This window comes from Perognathus longimembris, chromosome 3 (genome assembly GCF_023159225.1).
Source record: "Perognathus longimembris pacificus isolate PPM17 chromosome 3, ASM2315922v1, whole genome shotgun sequence".
In the NCBI taxonomy this organism is placed as follows: Eukaryota; Metazoa; Chordata; class Mammalia; order Rodentia; family Heteromyidae; genus Perognathus; species Perognathus longimembris.
Genome location: NC_063163.1, coordinates 114,085,123 through 114,106,481, shown reverse-complemented (window position 1 = coordinate 114,106,481; position 21,359 = coordinate 114,085,123). Strand labels below are relative to the sequence as shown.

Sequence of the window (21,359 nt, the reverse complement as noted above, 5' to 3'; positions counted from 1 at the left end):
TCCTAGCTATTCAGTAGGCTGAGATCTGAAGATGTTGGCTCAAAACCAGCCCAGGCAGGAAAATCATGAGATTCTTACCTCCAGTTAACCACCAGAAAACTGGAAGTAGCCTGAAGGGTAATTTAATAATCACTGATATTTAGAATTGCATATTGGCCTGGGAATATGGCCTAGTGGTAGAGTACTTGCCTCGAATACATGAAACCTTGGGTTCGATTCCTCAGCACTACATATATATAGAAAAAGCCAGAAGTGGTGCTGTAGCTCAAGTGGTAGAGTGCTAGCCTTGAGTAAAAAGCCAGAGACAGTGTTCAGGCCCTGAGTTCAAGGCCAAGGACTGGCAAAAAAAAAATTTGCATATTTAGCTGAACATCATGGTTCACTTCTCTAATCCCATCACACTGGAGGCTGGCACAGGTGGATCATAAGTTAAAGACCAGCCTGAGCTACATAGCAAGACTCTTATCTTAAAAACAAAAACAAAAAGTTGTTTTTCTGTACTGTGAAGTCACAGTTACTGTGAGAGTCATTGTACAAGCTGTTGGTATCATATCAGAATCTTAACTATTGCCTGTGTATATGTCTTTTTCCATATTGGAATTTAATTTAGGGCCTTGCACTTGCCAGACAGGTGCTCTGCTACTTCAGTCACACCTTACCCTATTTGCTTTGCTATTTTTCAAATAGGCTGTCACTTTTCAATCTGGGCTGGGCTGGACCTCCATCCTCTTTGTACTTCCTGAATAACTGGCATGGCCCATGGCCAGCTTTTGATTGGTTGAGATGTTGTTTCAAAACTTTTTTGCCCAGACTAGCCTTGAACTTCAGTCTTCTTGGTGTCTACTTCATATGTAGTTAGGGTTACAGCCTTGAGCTACTATGTTAGGCCTCACATTGCTCATTTTTATATAACAAAACTATTGAGTGGGAGCTCAATTTAGTGACAAGGCTTGTGACAGCTTGAAAGTGAACATATGTATCTCTGACATATGTGCCATTTTTCATCATGGCTTTTTATAAGCCAGGTGTCATGGCCCATCTGACCATTATGTAGTAGTTGCTTTCTAATGGCATTGTGAAATTTGAGGAAATATAAATGCCTTGAAATTATATCTAATCTTTTGAGGTAGATGGACTTTCTTACCAATAATAGATGCAGTGGTTAAATTGGTAAAACTATTTGGCCTGAAATTTATATTGAGTATATGCTAAGAAATGTTTGGTATACCCAGCAATGGACCACAATTAAATAATCATTTATTCATTCATTCCTCCAACAGTTACTGAATATGCACCTGTGTACTGGCATTCCAGGCAATTACTGATATGCTCTGCCTGACTTGTCAGAATTCCTGATGGATTATTCATATGCTTATATAAATGATGGGTGGGTGGATTCATTCATTTATTTTTAGTTAGGGACAAGACAAAAGATAAAAGAGTCTGCATTCCTCCTGTGTTGGAAAGACCTTTTACTGCCTAAGTCCCCTTTTCTGGATGCTGCTCCATTTAACTCTGTTTTCCTCGGAGGCAGCCCCGGGTGAACCAGAGCAGATGCTGGGAGAGGTGGATGCCCTATCTGTGGAGCTCAAGCATTACATTCAAGAAGATAACTGGCGGTTTGAGCAGGAAGTCGAGGAGTGGGAAGAAGAACAATCGTGTAAAATCCCTCAGATGGAATCCTCTGGCAGCCCATCATCCCAGGATTTCTCTACATCCCAAGGTAGTAGCCAGGAAGGGCATGATGTCGGTCATCTAGTACATTTACACTGCACTTCCCTGCCAGCCTGCACCTGGCCCAGCAGCTGATGGCAGGCTTCACCATTTTATTTATAGTTGGTGTTGCACGGTCCGACTTTAGAATATGATTTCCAATGAACAGAAATAATGTCACAGAGGTAATCTGTGCTTTGTGTGTTTGGTTGGGCTTAGTTTTCAGGTTGTAGTATTAAAAGGTAGTTAATGGAAACTATTCTCCAATGGAGATCTTGCTAACAGATGATTGTAGGAAGCTTTTATGGCATAGAGAAATTGGGAGTACAGTAAATTGTACAGATCTTAATTGCTTTCTAATTTCTTGTAATCACTAGTTCTAGGGAAGAATTTGAATTTGCACAGGTTTTATTATAAAAGGTGTGTTAGAAGGATGTTTATCACACTGTGTGTCCGTTTTGCTCACCTGTTACCAGTGTTGTAATGTTACTTAACACCAGATGCTAATGCCTTTGTGGACCCTCTGTTAGAGCCACCAGCAGCCTCTCCTCCCGGGGTTCGCTGCTTGTCGTCTGAGCACGCAGTGATTGTGAAGGAGCAGACCGCCCAGGCCATCGCAAACACAGCTAGAGCCTATGAGAAGAGTGGGGTAGAAGCAGCTTTAAGTGAGGTAAGACTGATCGAGAGGGCAGATGAAAGAGGGTCTCATAATCACCAGCTTTCTTACATTTCCATTATTCTGTGTTTCTGCTGCATTTAACCATCATCTTTATTTTCTCCTGTTTTTCCTTATTCTTCTCCATCTTGTTGCCACAGCTTAAGGAAGCTGAACCTGAGAAGCCCGTGCCTCAGGAATCAAACCTGGCAGAGCAGTCAGAGCCGCCCCCAAGGGCTGATGCTGCAGAATGTGCTGCCCAGCCTAATTCTGAGGTCTCTGAAGTGGAGATCCCCAGTGTGGGGAGGATTCTGGTTAGATCTGATGCAGATGGATATGATGAGGAGGTACAGAGATGAGGCAGGACGTGGCTGCCTGTTGTCAGTCTTGAGTCCCTTCTGTGATTGCATAGTTTACTTTAGGGTGCTTGGCAATGACTACTGGTTCTAAACTGAGACAAGTAATGGACAAGGGGGCCCTTCTAGTTTTCACTTCAGTTACACTCTTTGTCAAGTGGTCATAGTATCCTGTTCCTGTTGTGTCTGCCCCAATGTGTATATATATATATTCACCCAGCCTTTTCCTCATGTGTGTTGGAGGGCGGTGGGTACTGCCCGGTCTAGTTGTCTCAGATAAGTAGAATTCATTTTTCTTTTAATAAAATCAAAAAATCTTTATAGAGAATCTTGATTATTTTTCTTTTTTTTTTTTCTTTTTGTCAGTTGTGGGGCTTGAACTCAGGGTCTGGGCTCTGTCCTGGGCTTTTTCACTCAAGGCTCTACCACTTGGAGCTACAGCCCCACTTCTGGTTTTCTGGTGATTAATTGGAGATCAGAGTCTCACAGACTTTCCTGCCGGGCTGGCTTTGAACCTTGATCCTCAGATCTCAGCCTCTTGAGTAGGTAGGATTACAGGTGTGAGCCACCAGTGCCCATCCTGTTATGTACTTTGAAACAGTGTTTCTGTGTTGTCCTCAAACTCATGATCCTCCTCTCTCAGGCTTCTGGGTGCTGGGATTATATGTGTATACCACCATGCCTGGTTGAGAATATTTGTTTTTTGATACTTGTGTATTGTTTTTCCTTCAAATAATTTTTTTAGTTATCCAAGAAGCAAAAGAAAAAGTAAATTAAAGTTGGTCTTGCTTTTAGTTCTAAAACTTAGCAAGAAGCTATAGAATCCTGTTATTGGCTCCTTTCTAGCTGTGTTTCACATAAACAGGCATAGTCCTGTTGGTTTTCTGTTCTTTGCTGTAAGATATTTTATAGTCATATTCGTTCTTTTTTCTCACCTCCAGACAACTTTAAATATGCTGTCCATCCTAGAAAAACTCCCAAATATTTGTGTATTTAAGCTGTTACTCAAAACTGCAAGTTAAATTGGAATTCTGAGCTCAGATACTTCCCTCTCTAAGAATTATAACTTAACTTAATTCTCTAGTGTGTGTTGCATTAGAGCTACTTTTGGAAATCTCTCTTTTTTGGTTTCCTTTTAAATGCCAATCCTGGGGCTTGAATTTAGGATCTGGTTTCTGTCTCTGAGCTTTTTCTATGCTCGGAACTAGTGCTCTACTACTTGAGCCACAGCTCCACTTGTGGCTTTTTTTTTTTTTTTTTTTTTTAATTTGGTAGTTCATTGGAGATCAGAGCCAGCCTGGGCTGGCTTCAAACCTGGGTCCTTAGATCTTCAGCCTCCTAAATGTCTAGAATTACAGGCATGAGCCACTGGTGCTTGGCTGACATACATCTTTATCTTGCAAAATTAGAACCTGTAGGATAGGCATGACTTGTGTTGGTTTGGGTTGGCATTATGTAGGGGGCAGAGGCAGTGTACACATATAGGCATAAGAGTGGGTATAGAAGCTGATTTGTAGTTTATGCTGGCCACGGGTCACACTGCTTTGCTTTCCTTCCAGCACTGCTCACTTTGCCTTTGCACAAGCTCCTTGTGAACCTCTCTTCTCTCCTTTTCCCTCTGTGTTTTGTGCTGTCCTGTGGTAGGTGATGCTGAGCCCTGCCATGCAAGGGGTCCTCCTGGCTATAGCTAAGGCCCGTCAGACCTTTGACCGAGATGGGTCTGAAGCAGGGCTCATTAAGGTACCTCTGTTTTAAAATCTTTCACACTTATAACCCAGGTCTCATACTGTTGAGGCAATACCTGTGTAACCTGGTAGGGTGGGTTTCATATAGCCTTTATTAAAAGCAAAACACAAAACTCCATTGCTGCTGTTTGTGTGAGTTTGGCCTTTGTCATTTGAGGGCCTTTGATCTTAAAAAGTAGGTCATGCTTTTTTTTTTTTTAAGACACTTGAATGAAATCTCATTTGTCTTAGTTTTTAAAAGTTTAGGTCATTGGACTCAAGTATATAACCCTAGACAATTAGGACTAAGTAACTGATTTTTCAAGAACTTACTGAGAAAATGAGTGTCTCCTGAGTGGTGTGTCTTTGGTAGCAGAATGCTAGAGCAGTTTCTTTCCCACAATTTGCCAGCAGCACAGAGATTCCGTGATTGCCTTTGTAACCCCTTGATGGGAAGAGGTCCTCAGGACCTCATCATCCTGAGGCCTTCCACCTTGAGGCACTAATCTCTGTGTGCTCAGATTCCTAAACATGTGCTCTGTGTTTAACAGGCGTTCCATGAGGAATACTCCAGGCTCTATCAGCTCGCCAAGGAGACGCCTACCTCTCACAGTGATCCTCGACTCCAGCATGTCCTGGTCTACTTTTTCCAAAATGAAGCTCCCAAGAGGGTGGTAGAGAGAACCCTTCTAGAGCAGTTTGCAGATAAAAATCTTAGCTACGATGAAAGGTGAGAAGAGAATCCTTACTCAGTCTCGCTTTCCCTCCATGGGGTCTGACTAGGCTGAGGCGTCTGGCTGTGAGCCTATTACATTTCATTTCACTGCCGTCTCAACTCTCCCATACAGGTCAATCAGTATTATGAAGGTGGCTCAGGCTAAGCTGAGGGAAATCGGTCCAGATGACATGAATATGGAAGAGTATAAGGTGAACCTTTTTGAGTGCTTGTTTAAATCTATAAAACAAAAATATGAATTCCAGACATGATGGGCAAAATGAATAAATTAGTGTTGTCACAGATTGCCTTGCTCTCACTCTGCACAGCAAGACCAGGGGAAGGATAGGTAACGAATCTTTTCCTACTTTCAGAATAGCTCCATTCTTTTACTAGAATGCATCTCTGCTCTATTTTCCTTAAATACCTATTGAGCCTGTCCTTTGCAAAAACATTCTTTTTTTTTTTTTTGCCAGTCCTGGGCCTTGGACTGAGGGCCTGAGCACTGTCCCTGGCTTCTTTTTGCTCAAGGCTAGCACTCTGCCACTTGAACCAAAGCACCACTACTGGCTGTTTTCTATATATGTGGTGCTGGGGAGTCGAACCCAGGGCTTCATGTATACGAGGCAAGCACTCTTGCCACTAGGCCATATTCCCAGCCCTGCAAAAACATTCTTTTTTTTTTTTTGGCCAGTCCTGGGGCTTGGACTCAGGGCCTGAGCACTGTCCCTGGCTTCTTTTTGCTCAAGGCTAGCACTCTGCCACTTGAGCCACAGCGCCACTTCTGACCATTTTCTGTATATGTGGTGCTGGGGAATTGAACCCAGGGCCTCATGTATACGAGGCAAGCACTCTTGCCACTAGGCCATATCCCCAGCTCCTGCAAAAACATTCTTAAACTTAGCTTTTGGTTTTTAAAAGATGATAGTTTTCTGCTATGCATTAAGGTACATACAGAGTTTGAACTTAGGGTCTTGTGGTTGCTAGGTATTGTACCACCTGAACAACACTCCAGGCCTTTTTGATTGATTGAATGATTTTTAATTATATTTTATTAACTTTAAGTAATTTTACAAAGGGATTACCATTCATGTCAGTTTATAAATACAAAGCATCATTAACAATATTAGTCCTTTTATTTATTTGTTTGGATAGGGTCTCAAATTTTTGCCCAGGACTGGCTTCTGACTTCGGTCCTCCTACCTCCATGTAGTTGGGGTTACAGATAAGCACCATCTTAATTTATTTAGTGAGATGGAGTCTTGCTAATTTTTTGCTTGGAATAGCCTTGAACCTCCCTCTTTTTGTCCTTCCCTCCTAAGTATCTTGAATTACAGGCTACACATTGTTAGAAGCTATTGCATTCTGCATAAAATGGTGTGTTACACACCATCAAATTGTACTCTGCCTTACCCTTCCATCTTCACTATGTCTATGAGGCCTTATTAGTACTCCAGAGGCCATCTAAGCCAGAGCTGAATGACTTTGACATTTATGTGAAATGAGTATTTCTACGTAGGTATGGGGTGCTTACACCTGCAATCCCAGCTATTTAGTAGTCTGAGATCCAAAGGCTCATGGTGCAAAGGTGGCCCAGGCAGAAAAGTCCATGAGAGTCCATCATCAAAATAACCCAGCAAAAAGCCAGACTAGAGGCATGGCCCAAATGGTATTTAGCTGGCTGAGTAAGTAAGCCAGGCATGCATGAGCTCCTGAGTTTAAATCCTAATACTGCCAAAGATGGAAAGGAACATTGATAATTTAAGGTTGATGGTGGACTAAATACTGAAAGTATTTTATCTGAAAGTTCGTGTTTTTGGACATGGCCAGATGTGCTCGATAAATATTTATACTGAATCTGAAACTTGCAGTGGTCTGAAATGCATTCGTTTATTGAAACCGAATCATTAATGGTTGTTATTCTTTTACAGAAGTGGCATGAAGATTATAGTTTGTTCCGAAAGGTGTCTGTGTATCTCCTGACAGGCCTAGAACTCTATCAGAAAGGAAAGTATGTTGATTTTTGTTTCACTAAGATTATTGATCAGGACACTGATCGAATTGATGCTCAGCTGAGCATTCTAGGGGTCAAGGCTTGCCTTACCTCCTTTGTCACTCACACAGCATGCCTCTACTCTTCCCTTCAGTACTGTGGATTGTACTTGCCTGCTTGCTTGGCAGGCATTGTACACTTGAGCCATGCCTTGGTCTGTGTGCCTCTGCCCTTCCTGGTGCTTCCTTTGACTTTGCTCCGAACATCACACACATTTTTCATCCTTCAGTAATAATGGATTCATTAGAGAAGAGATCACTGTGCTAGACTGTGCAACGAACTCAGAAGATGAGTTTTCAAGTTGGCATAGACCCCAGTGAGAATCTGTCCTCCCCCCGCCCCACACACACACACCTTGTCTCAGAGATGGAAAAACTGAGGCCCAAAGAGGTTTCCTGATTTGCCATGTGTTTCTTGTCCCATAGAAGACCTGAGACTGGCTGTGGTCTTTGGCCCTCAGACTTTTCCCATACACCATGCTTGACTGTCTTTAAGACTTGCCCATAATGGAAGTTAAGTAGATTCTTATGTTAGGAAACAGTGAGCTCTGTTTTGCTTTGGCAAAAGGGAACTCAGCTGTGATTTCGTCCCTCCCCGCCTACTGAAGATTAAACTTATCCTGCATTTTCTAAGGTATCAAGAAGCGCTGTCCTACTTGGTATATGCCTACCAGAGCAACGCCGCGCTGCTGATGAAGGGGCCCCACCGGGGGGTGAAGGAATCCGTGATTGCTTTATACCGGAGAAAATGCCTTCTGGTTTGTACTGGTTTTGTGTGTGTGTGTCCTGTCCCTTTAAGCCATATAAGATCCAGCTTAAGCCAAATAATTATCTCCACCAGACATCAATTTTTTTCCCCAAACTCTCATCAGGAACTTTCCATTAGAACAAGGTCCTTTACCTTGCTTTAGGTGAATTCCATTCTTTAGCCCTCTCAGCTTCTGAGAGTCAGCTGTCCCTCTCTCTGTGCTCTTGCCTGATGCCTGCATTGTTGCTTTGGTCGCACTTCTTCCTACTGGATGGCGAGTTCACAGAGCTGAGGTCCTCTTCTTTCTTTTTTTTTTTTTTTTTTTTTTGGCCAGTCCTGGGCCTTGGACTCAGGGCCTGAGCACTGTCCCTGGTTTCTTTTTGCTCAAGGCTAGCACTCTGCCACTTGAGCCACAGCGCCGCTTCTGGCCGTTTTCTGTATATGTGGTGCTGGGGAATCGAACCTAGGGCCTCGTGTATCCGAGGCAGGCACGCTTGCCACTAGGCTATATCCCCAGCCCCCTCTTCTTTCTTACTCAGCTGTTTGCTGTTAATCTGGCATAGTGTATGTATTTCGGGACCTGGTATTTTTCAGTGCTCCCTATCTAAAGCTGATGGATGAAAGTCTGAAGGACTATGAAGTGGCTCTGGTTTTATAGAATGCTGAAATGAGCCCCAGGATCAGTCACACTGTCCCTTTGGCATTATTGTCACACATGGTGAGGATGGAAGGCAGATGTAGTCCCCTCTGACTCCCCAAGGGAGTATATTGTGCTTGCCCTTCAGAGAATTAGGAAGAAGTGGCCCTTCATATTGTGTACTTGGGTTTACTTCCCTCCATTCCCAGAAAATGTCTCCTCCTCCAAAGTCAGGGATACATTCCCACCACTGTCTTTTTTTTATTTATTTAATTTTTTATTAATTGAACACAAATTTTTTTGACAAGGTGTTGTGCAAAAAGGGTACAGTCCCACCACTGTCTTGGTCCTCTTAGCACCCAGTGAAGGCTATTAAGTCATGAGAGTCATTCATCTCAACAGCTGCATGTTTTGATTTATATTTGGATTTGTGTGACAGTTACAGACAGATGTGACAGGGCTACTTTGAAGCTGGAAAAAGAGCATTTCAGACTTAATGATCTGAATTTTACAGCTATGATTTTATATTTTAAATCATCACATTCAGGTCAGCATGTTGAACATCTCCCCTTCCACAGTAGTGCAGTATAGGTGTGATGGAGTCTTTTGTTACTGTTGCTAATCTCCTGTGTGTATAAGAACCACATAGGGAAGTTTCAAGCTGGTGAGGCACAGGCTCTCCCCAGTACAATGTAAAGGATGGGGTCTGAGCATCTGTGTATCTTCGGCAGGTGTCTCTGATGCCTCATGGAGACTGAGAACCATTGGATAGGTCTTTTGGTAGAAACAGATACTAAACATGACTTTGACTTGTAAACTTGTCTGCTTTAGCATCACTTTGGAACCTTTGGCTAAATCCCAAATGCCTAGATCATCTACATTCTAATGAAATTAGCACATCTGGGGGCAGACCAAGAATAAATGGTTTAGAAATTCCCTAGGTGGGGCTGGGAATGTGGCTTAGCGATAGAGTGCTTGCCTAGCATACATGAAGCCCTGGGTTCGATTCCTCAGCACCATATAAACAGAAAAGGCTGAAAGTGTTGCTGTGGCTTAAGTGGTGGAGTGCTAGCCTTGAGCAAAAGGAGGCCAGGGACAGTGCTCAGGCCCTGAGTTCAAGCCCCAAGACCAGCAAAAAGAAAAGAAAAGAAAAGAAAAATTCCCTAGGTAATTCCAACGTGCAGGGAAGTGTGGGAGCCACTTGTTAAGGCTCTATTAATAGATACTTACGTTTTCAGCGTTTCTTTCTCCCACTCTCCCTTTTATCTGTAGGAACTGAATGCCAGAGCAGCTTCTCTCTTTGAAACAAATGATGATCACTCTGTAACAGAGGGGATTAACGTGATGAATGAATTGATCATTCCCTGCATTCACCTGATCATTAACAATGACATCTCCAAGGACGATCTAGATGCCATTGAAGTCATGAGAAACCACTGGTGCTCTTACCTTGGGCAAGATATTGCAGGTGTGTTGTTGTAAGCACTCATTCTTTAGCCCTGGGTTTCAGAGCCTTTGAGGTGATTGACACTCCCCAACATGCAGATGAGGGAAATGGGTCTGTGGTATGGAAAAAAGGGATGGGAACTAGTGCTCTATTACTTTCTATTTCCCCTTACCTCCTCTGACTGTTGAACCACACAGCCAGCAAGTACTGGCAAAAGTTGCCACTGCTTTCTAGGAATGTCAGGCTTCTGTTTCTCTCTTACCTGACAAGTTTTTTTTGTTTTGTTTGTTGTTGTTGTTTGCCAGTCCTGGGGCTTGGACTCAGGGCTTGAGCACTCTCCCTGGCTTCTTTTTGTTTAAGACTAGCACTCTGCCGCTTGAGTCATAGCGCCACTTCTGGCCATTTTCTATATGTGGTGCTGAGGAATCGAACCTAGGGCTTCATGCATGCGAGGCAAGCACTCTTGCCACTAGGCCCTATTCCCAGCCCCTGAAAAAATCATAATGCTTTCCTAATTTAAAAATAAAAATCTCTGTATGCACAGTCTGATTATCCAGTGGTATCTTAGCCATATTTATATATGGCTTAAAATTGCATGATGTAAGAATATTATTAAATGTAATGATGTCAAGGTTAATATATTAGTACATGTAATAGTTTTGCTTGTCAAAGCATCTTGGAGAGGGAAACTAATGCCAATTACTTTTAGGTGAGTTTGGTAGATTGGAAGGTTAGTACAGTTCTGATATGAATCCTCTTTGTGTCAATTTCTTACTAATCTAAGGATAGCCCAGTGACTTGTTCAAGTACTTGACTTCATGTTATTTAAAAGATGAGTAGAAGTCCTATCCATGATATAGTAATTGTGTAGTATCCTCCACCAACACTAGCTAGCTTAAAGCAGTAACTGAAAGCTTTGGTGTCATTGGCAAGTAGTTCTTCATTCCGGGTTGGTCTAAAGGAATCACCATTTGTTGTTAGGTAGCCAGCATCACATTCTGATCTTTGCTACTGGATAATGGGCTATCCAATGGCATTTCTATATACGTGTAGGTTCTCACTCAGAAATCTGTATGTGTAACCAGTTCTCTTTCTCTCTACAGAAAATCTGCAGCTGTGCTTAGGAGAGTTTCTACCTAGGCTTCTAGATCCTTCTGCAGAAATCATTGTCTTGAAAGAACCTCCAACAATTCGGCCCAATTCTCCCTATGATCTTTGTAGCAGATTTGCGGCTGTCATGGAGTCAATTCAAGGAGTTTCAACTGTGACAGTGAAATAACACCCTCGTGTTTAAGGCCCATCCTGGTCTTGGGCTGCCTACCTGTTGCACATCAGTCTGTTGTCATGGTATTCCCCTGGGGAAAGGAGTTGGGTGGAGGAGTAAGAATCAGATCTTGCACTGTTTAGTTACTGAATCATGAAAGCTAATCCACTAGCAAAGGCAGGAAGCATTGTATTAAGGTATTGTGTTAAGCCAGAAGACCTGAAATGCCTTCGAACCTACCTTAATGCATGGACTTTTCTAAGCCTCTTGCCACTTCTTAAATTATGCTTTAGGCATAAGTATTTTTGACAGCAGAATTGAGGAGTGATTCATCAGAACCTGAACCAGATGAGCAGCTACTAGTTATTTTATCAAGCACAGTGACAGTTTAAGACTTAACTACCAGAGATTACTAATAGAAGCCTTGCCTGCCTCTTGACAGGTGACGGTAGAAGGGTTGTTGATGAACCTCCACCAGTTTCCAAGGGGGTAGAGCATCAGGTCCCATAGCATTGAGATGATGAAAGTCAAAGGAGAGCTGCCTCTCTTCCTCCTTCTCATTTACATTTCTAAATAAACCAGAAAACCTCAGAGTCAGTCCTAAGTGAAAAAGCAAGCATTAAGGACTTTGGACAGAATGGCATTATGAAGCTTGACTAATGATAGCATTTTAGTTCTTTTTAACTATTTAGGCAAAGTTTTCAAAAACAGGTGTCTATGGCTGCTACTGGCCCAATAGAACATTTTAATTCCCCTTTTTTGATTTAAAAAAAAAATAAGGGATGTGGATTTGTAAAAAGAAAAAAAAATCTATATATATGTATATAGAGAGAAAAAAACAATTTTTAAAGGACTTGTGTCCTTTGGGGTTTATGTCCTTGGAAATTATGTTTTAACCAAATTTTAGAGATTAATCATGGTAGGGAAGAACACACAACTATGCAGATTTTATAAATGTGCAATAAAAGTATTTGTTTTACCTTTGGTGTACAGCATGGTCCTTATTTAAGTCTGCATTTCAGTTTTGGAAATGAATGGAGTTATCAAGCACCTGTCTTGTTTCAGTGTTTCTCCCTTGGAGGGATAATCAGGCAGCCTGGTTACTGAACAGCACCTGGGTGTCAGATTTCACCTGCCATTTACATTGCATGTGAAGGTATTTACTTTGGAACTTGTCAAGTTTTAGAATGAAAAAAGGCTTTCTTAAAAGTGAACTTGTGTTTTGATTACATTTATGATAGGGGTGCTTTTGTGTTTTAGAGTTCATGGCAAATATTGTTTCCAGAAGAGTTGATTTTCTTACCCATTTTCCTGCTTAAAATCATACTTGCACCATTTGTGACTCACTTCTTAACCAGCCATTACTGAGTGATGTGCAGGGTGCGTCAGTTACCTTGGGCCAGTTGCTGTGACCCCTTTGGTTTGTCTTGGTGTATCGGTCTTTATGGTGTGAACTTTTGACGGCTGCTCCACTGCTGGGCTGTCAAACACAGGCAAATGATGTGTGTGGAGTGCAGAGATTCCTTTGGATCCTCTCAGACCACCAGGGGGAGCGCGAACAATGAATTTCTTTTTCCAACACAGCTTGCTGCCTTTAGCTAAAACCTCATTTATTTTAGGGCTCCACAAACTAAGGTCTCATGCTGATTTTTATAGTCCTTGGGCTAAGAATGGTCTTGACTTTTTTCTTCTTCTGTGGGTGAGAGCAATACTGAGGTTTGAATTCAGGGCCTTAACTCTTGCTGAACGAATAGTCTCCCACTTGAGCCATCCCTCTCAACTTCCCTCCCCCTTCTTCAAGACAAGATCTTGCTCTGTAACTCACAGGCTAGCCTTACTAGGTGATCTTCCTGCCTCAGGCTTCCTAGTAGCTGGGATTAAGGATGTATACCACCATGCTTGGCTGGTTTTGACATATTTTAAGAGTTGGGAAAAAGAAGGATGAGCAGAAAGTGTAGAAGGAAGAAACTTACATGGCCCTTTGATTCAAGAGTTTGATTGGGATATTTCAGCATAATGCAGGTTTTTTTCCTGGACACTATGATCCCAGTTAGGCGTGGAAATCTATATCCAATCTATTTTGTTTTGATTTTTTTTTAGCTCCTATAAGAACTGAGACATTAAATTTTTACCCTATACCCTGCAAGGAAAGTACAGTGGATATATATGTAGCAAAGCCAAATGAATGGACAAATGACAAGGACTGAATAAAAGCTGGGGGCGTGGTCGGGACAGGGTAGAAGGGGGAATTAATTGTGCTAGAAGTCTTGGACCTGCAGTTTATTCATTTTTATAGCTCAGTTTATTGTATTTCATTGTATGACTGTATCTCACGGTTTCATAAGTTGTCACTTGGTTTATTTACAGTTTGGGGGTATAATGTATAACATTACTGGGGTCTTTATGTACAGGTTACACAGGTACATTTCTCTTGATATATAACTAGCAGTGGAATTACTGAGTCTGAGAAAACTGGATATAGCTATAGGTAAGTAGAACTTTTTATAAGGTGCTGCCAAACAGTTTTCTAAAGTTATATAGATTTATGAGTTCCAGTTGCTCCAGATTCTCCTTGGTATTTTATTCTAGCAGGTTTCTTTTTGTTGTTGTTGTAGTTATTATGCCATTTTGTTTTTATAGTGCTAGGATTTGAACTCAGGGCCTTGAACATGTTAGGATTCTACTACTTGAATCAGACCTCCAGCTTTTTTGCCCTGGTTATTTTGGAGATAGGGTCTTACTTTTTGTCATTACTCACCCAGACTGACCTTCCTATTTTCACTCCACATGTACAGGATATATTGGTTCCATGGAAAGAAAAGTTAGTTTGATGCATTGGAGTTTAAATACTGGCTGAACTTGTTTTCCTGGTCTGTCACACAGGACAGTAGTTGTGTTCTAAGGATTCAAAGGAGAGGTTACCTGTAGCAATGACTCAGTTTAAAGTTGTACTCCAAGAATAATTCTCAAAGGGAAATTCATCATAGGTCAAGAATTTTAAGAGCTGTTCCATCTTGCATAAGGCATTATACCTACATAAATTAGGGTATATCCAGGTCACCAGGGGGTTAAGGTCTCATAAATGGATGCATTCCTATTAGCCAACCTGACTGGAAGACTGTTACTAAACGACTCACGACTTAGGCTGAATTCAGAAATCACAGTAGCCCCTAGCTGACTCTCTGTTCTAGGTTTATTTTTCAGTCACTGGTTTTTCTTTTTGGCAGTACTGGGGTTTGAACTCAGAGCCTCATGCCTTCTAGGTAGGTACTCTACTGCTTAAACCACACCTCCAGCTAGGTGGGGCCAACTTTTCACAAAGCTCCTTAATGCTTAATTAATGAAATTCTCTAAATTAGCATGTATTAGCATGTATTTTTCTTTAATCATTTTATCAAGTGACCTGAACTTGGGGTATAAAGACAATAGCTTTTTTTTTTTTTAATTTCCCTGCTGTTTTTACTACAATGTTTTAGATGTCCATTCTCTGCTCCTTCATAGCATATCAAAGAGATCTCTTGGCTTTTTAATCATGTGTGAGTATGAAAACAGAATTATCTCCAAGAGTTCAGACCACTTTACCCCAGAGTTCCTTCTTACCTGTTTGTTTCCGAGTTTCTCTCCTTCCCTTAGTTCAGGTTCCTCTCACATGTTCAGGGTCCAGCGGTTGGGAAGGAGCCATAATGTTGCTTCCCCTCCTGTCTATTCCCTTTTCTTATCTTCAGCTGGGTTCCCCAAGAGCCAATGTGGTAGAACAGCTTATGGGGACTGAGAAGCAAAGGATATTTTTGGGGGGACATGGGGGAAGGCTAGTCCTGGGGCTTTGAACTCAAGGTCTGAGTGCTGTTCCTGAGTTTCTTTTGCTCAAGGCTAGTGCTCTGCCACTTGAGCCACAGCTCTACCTCCAGCTTTTTTTTTTTTTTTAATAATAGTTACTTATTTATTGTCAGAGTGATATACAGAGCTGGGTTACAGTTTCATATGGAAGGCAGTGGGTACATTTCTTGTACAATTTGTTATCTCCTCCCTTATTCCCCCCACCCCGGCCCTTCTCTCCCTTTCCCTTTCCCCCCATGAGTTGTTCAGTTGGTTTACACCAAATGGTTTTGTAAGTATTGCTTTTGGAGTCATTTGTCTTTTTATCATTTATCTCTCAATTTTGATACTCTCTTTCACTTCTCTAGTTCTAATACCAGTATATACAGTATCCAGGGAACTCAGATGAGATACTCAGGCCTTTTCTGAGTAGTCTATTGGTAATAAGTGTCGTGAACTTTCCTGCCTGTGCTGGCTTTGAACTGTGATCCTCAGATCTCAGCCACCTGAGCAGCTAGGATTACTGGCATGAGCCATCAGTGTCCAACTGCAGGAGACATTTATTTTTATTTGTGGCACTGTGGAGCAAGCACTCTGCCTCTTGGGCCATGCCCAGCCACTTATAAAACCAGTAGTACTTTCTTAATCTAATATCCTCATGATATCCTGATCAAATCATTATGTCTTATATGGGTATTTTATGGACTCTGCAGAGAATCTGTACAAAATCTACACACTCCATTTCCTGATGGCTTGTTTTGTTTTGGGTTCTTTAACCAGGCCTTGATTATACCTCTTGGTTGCATCCTGATGGAGTTGTGTCCTTTTTTTTTTTTTTTCCTGTGCTAGTCCTGGGGCTGAACTCAGTGCTTGGGCACTGCCTCTTAGATACTTTGCTCAAGGTTAGTGTTCTACCACGTCAACCACAGCACCCATTCTAGCCTTTTCCGAGTAGTTTATTGGAGATAAGTGTCTCATGGACTTTTATGTCTGGGCTGGCTTCAATCTGGGATCCTTAGATCTGAGCCTCCTGAGTAGTTAGGATTACAGATGTGAGCCACCAGTGCCTGGCCTCCCATCCACACGGATCCAACCCACATCAGCTTCCCTTGCAGTGTTTTCCCTGGAGCTGATCTCAGAGGCTTGGGAGAGTATCACATGAGTATTTTATTGGGTTCCAGGAAGAATGCCTTAATTGCTAATGTAAAATTTTCAACCCGTGTTAACATTTTCAGACCCAAAGGCAGTACTGAGTCATGTTAAATTTAGCTGCATCAGATTTGGTAAGTTGTTTTCTTACAATGTTTTGTTTATAAGCAAAGTTTTTTAACTTGGAATACTAGTTGATTCACGTCCCTTTATTTTTCTAATGTATGTGAGCACATCTTTCCATATGTAGTCAAAATAAAGTGTTTGCCACATTCAAATTTATTATAAATCTATATGGTAGTTCACACCTATAATCCCAGCTATTTGGGAAGCAGAGGTAGGAGGATCATAGTCTGACCCAGCTCAGGCAAATTTCTAAGACCCTATATGAAAAAGCCCAAGCAAGACGTTCTGGAATCATGGCTCCCGTGGCATGTAGAGCAGCTGCCTAGCAAGTTGTGAGATCCTGAATTCAAACCCCAGTGCCACAAAAAAGAAAAACAACCCTACATGAGATTCTCAACAGGTCTTGAGTTTGTTTCCATTTCTTTGCAATGGGATCTATAATCAAATGCTTTGAAACACATGCCTTGGGCACCTGCACACCCGGGATTAAGCTGAGGGGTTCAAGCCTGCAGCAGGAGAAGGTGAGCAGCTGGCAACAAAGTCTTGCGGCTGGACTTAAACATAAGCACAAAAGCAACATTGCTCTGTTGGTCTTTGTTTTTTTCCATCTGCTTCAAAGCTAGTTTTTCCTTTGGTCTAATGGATTGTCCAGGAAAGCAAGAGGGGTGAAAAAGAGAGCCATTGTATCAGAGCATTGAATTTAAGTCCTGCCAGCTAATTACTGTCATAATCATGTTGTCCAACTTCCTCTATTTCTCAGTTTCCTTATTAGCAAAACAGTAACATATGCTCTCCTGATATGAAAAACAAAACCTTTCAAGATGTGTTAAATAAGGGCTAGGAATGTGGGTTAGTAGTAGGGTGCTTGTCTAGCATGCATGAAGTGCTGGGTTTGATTCCTCAGTACCACATAAACAGAAAAAGCCAGAAGTGGTTCTGTGGCTCAACTAGTAAAATGCTAGCCTTGAGCAAAAAGAAGCTCTGGGACAGTGCCTAGGGCCTGAGTTCAAGCCCCAGAACTGGGGGACAAAAGACATGTTAAATAAAACTCACAATAATGTGCAAGTGATTTGAAGGTTTTTGTTTGTTTTGTTTTTGTTTTTCCTGGGTCTTGATCTCAGGGCCTGAGCACTGTCCCTGGCTTCTTTTTGCTCAAGGGTAGCACTCTGCCACTTGAGCCACAGAGCCACTTCTGGCCATTTTCTGTGTATGTGGTGCTAAGGAATCAAACCCAGGGCTTCATGTATTTGAGGCAAATACTCTTGCCACTAGGCCATAATCTCAGCCCCGATTTGAAGGTTTTTAAATCCTGCCAGGCTGTGTGAAGAGGAAATTGCACCGAGACACACTATTAGAAAAGGGCAAAACCTGGAAACGGGTGGACTCACACCTATAATCCTTGCTACTCAGGAGGCTGAGACCTGGAGGATCGTGATTTGACGCTATCTTGGGCAGAAAAATCCATGAGAGTCCCACCTCTAATTAGCAAAATGCTGGACTGGAGGTATGGCCTGAATGGTGGGGGGATCACCAGCCATGAGCAAGAAAGACCTGTGAGAGTGTGGGGCCCTGAGTTCAAGTGTGGTTACCAGCACACGCAAAAAGGTTTGCAAATGACCGCTGCGGTCAGCTGGGACAAAGTTCCTATGACTGGGCCAGGTGCTTGGCTTCTCATGTCGTGACCTAAAAATAGAGATGACAGTATTCTTTCCCATGGCCTTTAAGTCACTCTCAAGCTTAACTGCCTCCTACATGCCAGTCTCACCAAGCCTTATCTGCTCTCATTTTCCCACTTCATCTAGAACTGTGTTCCACCAGTTACCACTTTATCAGGGTACCAACCACCACTCTTAACTATGACAAAGTCATCCAGCTGTACGATGTGCTAAGTTTGTCACCATTACAGTTTGCCTTCATGTTGAGTGATTTTGTATTCATATCTTTTTGGCCTGAATGAGGAACGAGGATAAGGTTTGTTATTTGCCATTGTATTCTTGGCTCCCAGCACAGTGCCGGGCACATGGTAGATATTCAGGTTATTTAATAAAGGAATACATCATTAGGTGGATGAGGAGTGGTTCCTTCCCACAAGCACCGAAGGGAAAAGGAGACACTTCGGATATGTGAGCCTCATTCCTCATTGAAACTTGGCACACAGAGTTTTGAACCTATTGAGAAGGGATAGTTGACAAAACCATCTTTGGAAGCAGTTTTCCAATTTACGAGAGAAGGAATAGTCTGTGAGGCAGACTGCCCGTTTGTGCCCAGGGATGTGTTTAGCTCAAGGTATTTGGATTTGTATACGTCAGAGAGGATGTACACCAAGGGACATACCTCAGAGAAAAAGGGCCTTTCCAGACAAGGTGTGGGTTTATAATGTGATTTTGCTCATGTCAAAGGACATTTCGGAGAAGCTGATATTTCTCTCCACACCTATGCACTTACTGGGCTGTAGTGGTGACCCGTTGTCTCATGTGCCTGACACTTAGCTAGGGGCAGTAGTGGAAGTAGTGAGTCTTGGCCACCCTACCTCTTACACACAGTGACCATTGCCTTCAATGGGAAGATAAATAGAACATCGTATAGTGGAATAATATAATGCAGCTTCTTAGCTGAAACAAACATAGATCTTCCCTCTGGCATACTGAGAATCTGCAGAAGAGCAAAGATCTAGTTTGAAGCACCCTGTCAAATCGCACACCAGAGGGAGAACCCCACCTTAGGTACTATTCTGTGCCAATAACTCGTCCATTGTTCTAGTTGAACATCCATTGCCTCTCTAGACTAGATTTTCTCTGATGAACACAACATTGTTGAATATATTTTCCTTAGTAATAAAATAATTGGGTGCAAAATTAAAGCTATGAATATCAAAGCATATTTATATCAACTATCTTGAATGAGACAGACATGTTGGTTAGACACTATGCCCTGATCTTTTTTAATTCTGAAAATCAACAAAAATCAACCCCAAACTCTTATGATCACAACATAATCAAATCCTTGACAAGTGCTAGTGACCACTCTCCTCTAAATGACTTAAGCACAATGCTGACGGGGAAGGAAGAGAAAAGATTCTACTGACGTTCCTTTCTTGCAGGGATTTCTTGACAGCAGCCTGTCCTAGATGGCCAGGTTTGTAGCTCGTGTTGCAAGGTAGACGGAACCATCAAATTCCTCCGCTGGAGCACAGGCTGGGGGGGCTGTGGGATCAGCCATCCAAGGAACAGGCACATCTTTTTCCAGACAGGCAGAGAAGATGAAGAGTAGCCCACCAAGAGCCATGAAAACACCAGCAGCCCAGCCCAGATAGAGAGCATCTCCAAACTCCCACCGGGGTACAATATCGGGGACACTAGCATCCCAGAAGTCTCTGATGGTGGCATAGGCTACCCAGGAGACTGGAACAAGCGTCGTGGCTGAAGCGGATGCCTCCAGAGTCCCTCCTAGAAGGCAGAGCCGCCTTTTGAAAACCCATCCGACCCTGCGAAACTGGAAGCATTCAGAGCCACAGCCAGAGAGCAGAAGCCCCAGCAGCCCCAGGCCATGGGAAGCCACCATAAGGATTCGAGATACCTGGAGTTCCCGGGGCAGAGACAGGAAGGACTCGAAGGCCTTGCACACAGTGCCCACCTCCTCCTGATCCACACAGGCTTCCCAGAGCCCCATGATCCAGGTCTCCATTTCATTCAGGTCCAGATTGAGCGTCTTCCACCGGGGCAGGATGGTAGTGATACACGAACACACCCAGCCAAGGAAAGAAAGGAACAGTCCCCCGAGCTGGACTCTCCCCTGGAAACTCCAGGCCATAACTGCGCCCTCCACAGAGGCAGAAGGAGGAGAATGGGCGATTGGAGACACTGGTTAGCACCGATGACTTTTCCGGAGGCCAGGATGGGGGAGAGCTCCCATTTGGAGTGTGTTGCTGTATCGGTTTTCTGAGCAGCAGCTGAGGCAGGTGTCAGGAAATAGGCAATATTTTGGGGTAGCAGATTGAATATGGGTGTGGATTCTGAAAGAAGGTTCCACAAAAGGCAAATATCGGTGTGGTAAGCCATCAATGTATACTTAATGAGGATATCCATAAAGTTAAAATGACTCCCCATGGTTGAGATTACATACACACAAAAATGTCCTGGCATACACCTTGATATAATTTTTCTGGAGGACAAGGTGACTTTCAGAGTTTATCCTTTTAAACATAGGGGGGACTTTGACCCAGTGCCTTATCTCAAGGAAATTTCATCTAAATTCCTACGAATGTATACAAAGGTTTATGAAAATACCCATTGACATATTGTTAGTAATTGCGAAGTTCGGCTAATGCTAAGCAACCATTTTGAAGTGATGTTGTAGAAGAAATTTTACTTATGGACATTTTAGTTAGGAAACTTTAGACATGAACAGTGTTATTAAAGGCCAGGTATTGCGGTGTATTCCAGTAATTCTAGAATGAGGGAGGCTGAGGAAAGAGGATCATGAGTTCGAGGCCAGGCTAGGCTAGGATGGCAATATTCTATCTTGAAAAAAGAAAAAAAAATTGATACATATGTTAAGTGAGAAAAACAGGGGCCCGCATAGTAGTTAAAGTATGTAGAGGGCAGTCTCATAAAAAGTACCTGTGAAGTGTGCATATATCTCACAGAAAGAGACAGACGTGGTTGTATCGGTGGTAGGATGATGGGTAGTTTTTATTTTATTACCTATGCATCTAGGAAGTTTTGTAAGTGTATCAGTTGTTATTTTTGTAGACAGAAAAGCCCACAAGTGTTCCGTTTTCAAAAAATAATTAAAATTTCCCAATTCAAGGTACTTACCTAGTCCCTGAACATCCCTGGAAGGTCAAGGCTCCCTCTCGGGACCACTGCTGCTAGGTCAGCAGCTGTAAACAGATGGCACTCAAACCAGCGTCCATGCTTCCATTCCTGTCAGTTGGTTACCAAGGAGCAAGATCTGA

At 42.5% G+C, this 21,359-nt stretch overlaps 2 protein-coding genes across 3 annotated transcripts in view; one reads left to right on the top strand and one right to left on the bottom strand.

The window, feature by feature from the left end:
* Usp28 (ubiquitin specific peptidase 28) overlaps positions 1-12,291 on the top strand; it is a 54,712-nt gene extending 42,421 nt beyond the window's left edge. The window contains exons 17-26 of one of the 2 annotated variants that reach the window (XM_048343873.1): positions 1,535-1,723; positions 2,244-2,383; positions 2,530-2,715; positions 4,369-4,464; positions 5,000-5,178; positions 5,297-5,375; positions 7,095-7,174; positions 7,850-7,973; positions 9,873-10,068; positions 11,151-12,291. In XM_048343873.1, the coding sequence (XP_048199830.1) occupies positions 1,535-1,723; positions 2,244-2,383; positions 2,530-2,715; positions 4,369-4,464; positions 5,000-5,178; positions 5,297-5,375; positions 7,095-7,174; positions 7,850-7,973; positions 9,873-10,068; positions 11,151-11,326 (1,445 nt within the window). In that variant the 3' untranslated portion in view covers positions 11,327-12,291. Of the gene's footprint in view, positions 1-1,528; positions 1,724-2,243; positions 2,384-2,529; positions 2,716-4,368; positions 4,465-4,999; positions 5,179-5,296; positions 5,376-7,094; positions 7,175-7,849; positions 7,974-9,872; positions 10,069-11,150 lie in introns of both variants that reach the window. The other variant, XM_048343874.1, reaches the window with a different exon arrangement.
* A 7,234-nt stretch (positions 12,292-19,525) lies between these two features.
* On the bottom strand, positions 19,526-20,212 carry Cldn25 (claudin 25). Its single transcript, XM_048340749.1, has one exon. It carries the CDS (start codon positions 20,210-20,212, stop codon positions 19,526-19,528), a length of 687 nt encoding a protein of 228 aa, XP_048196706.1.
* Between the last annotated feature and the right edge of the window lie 1,147 nt (positions 20,213-21,359).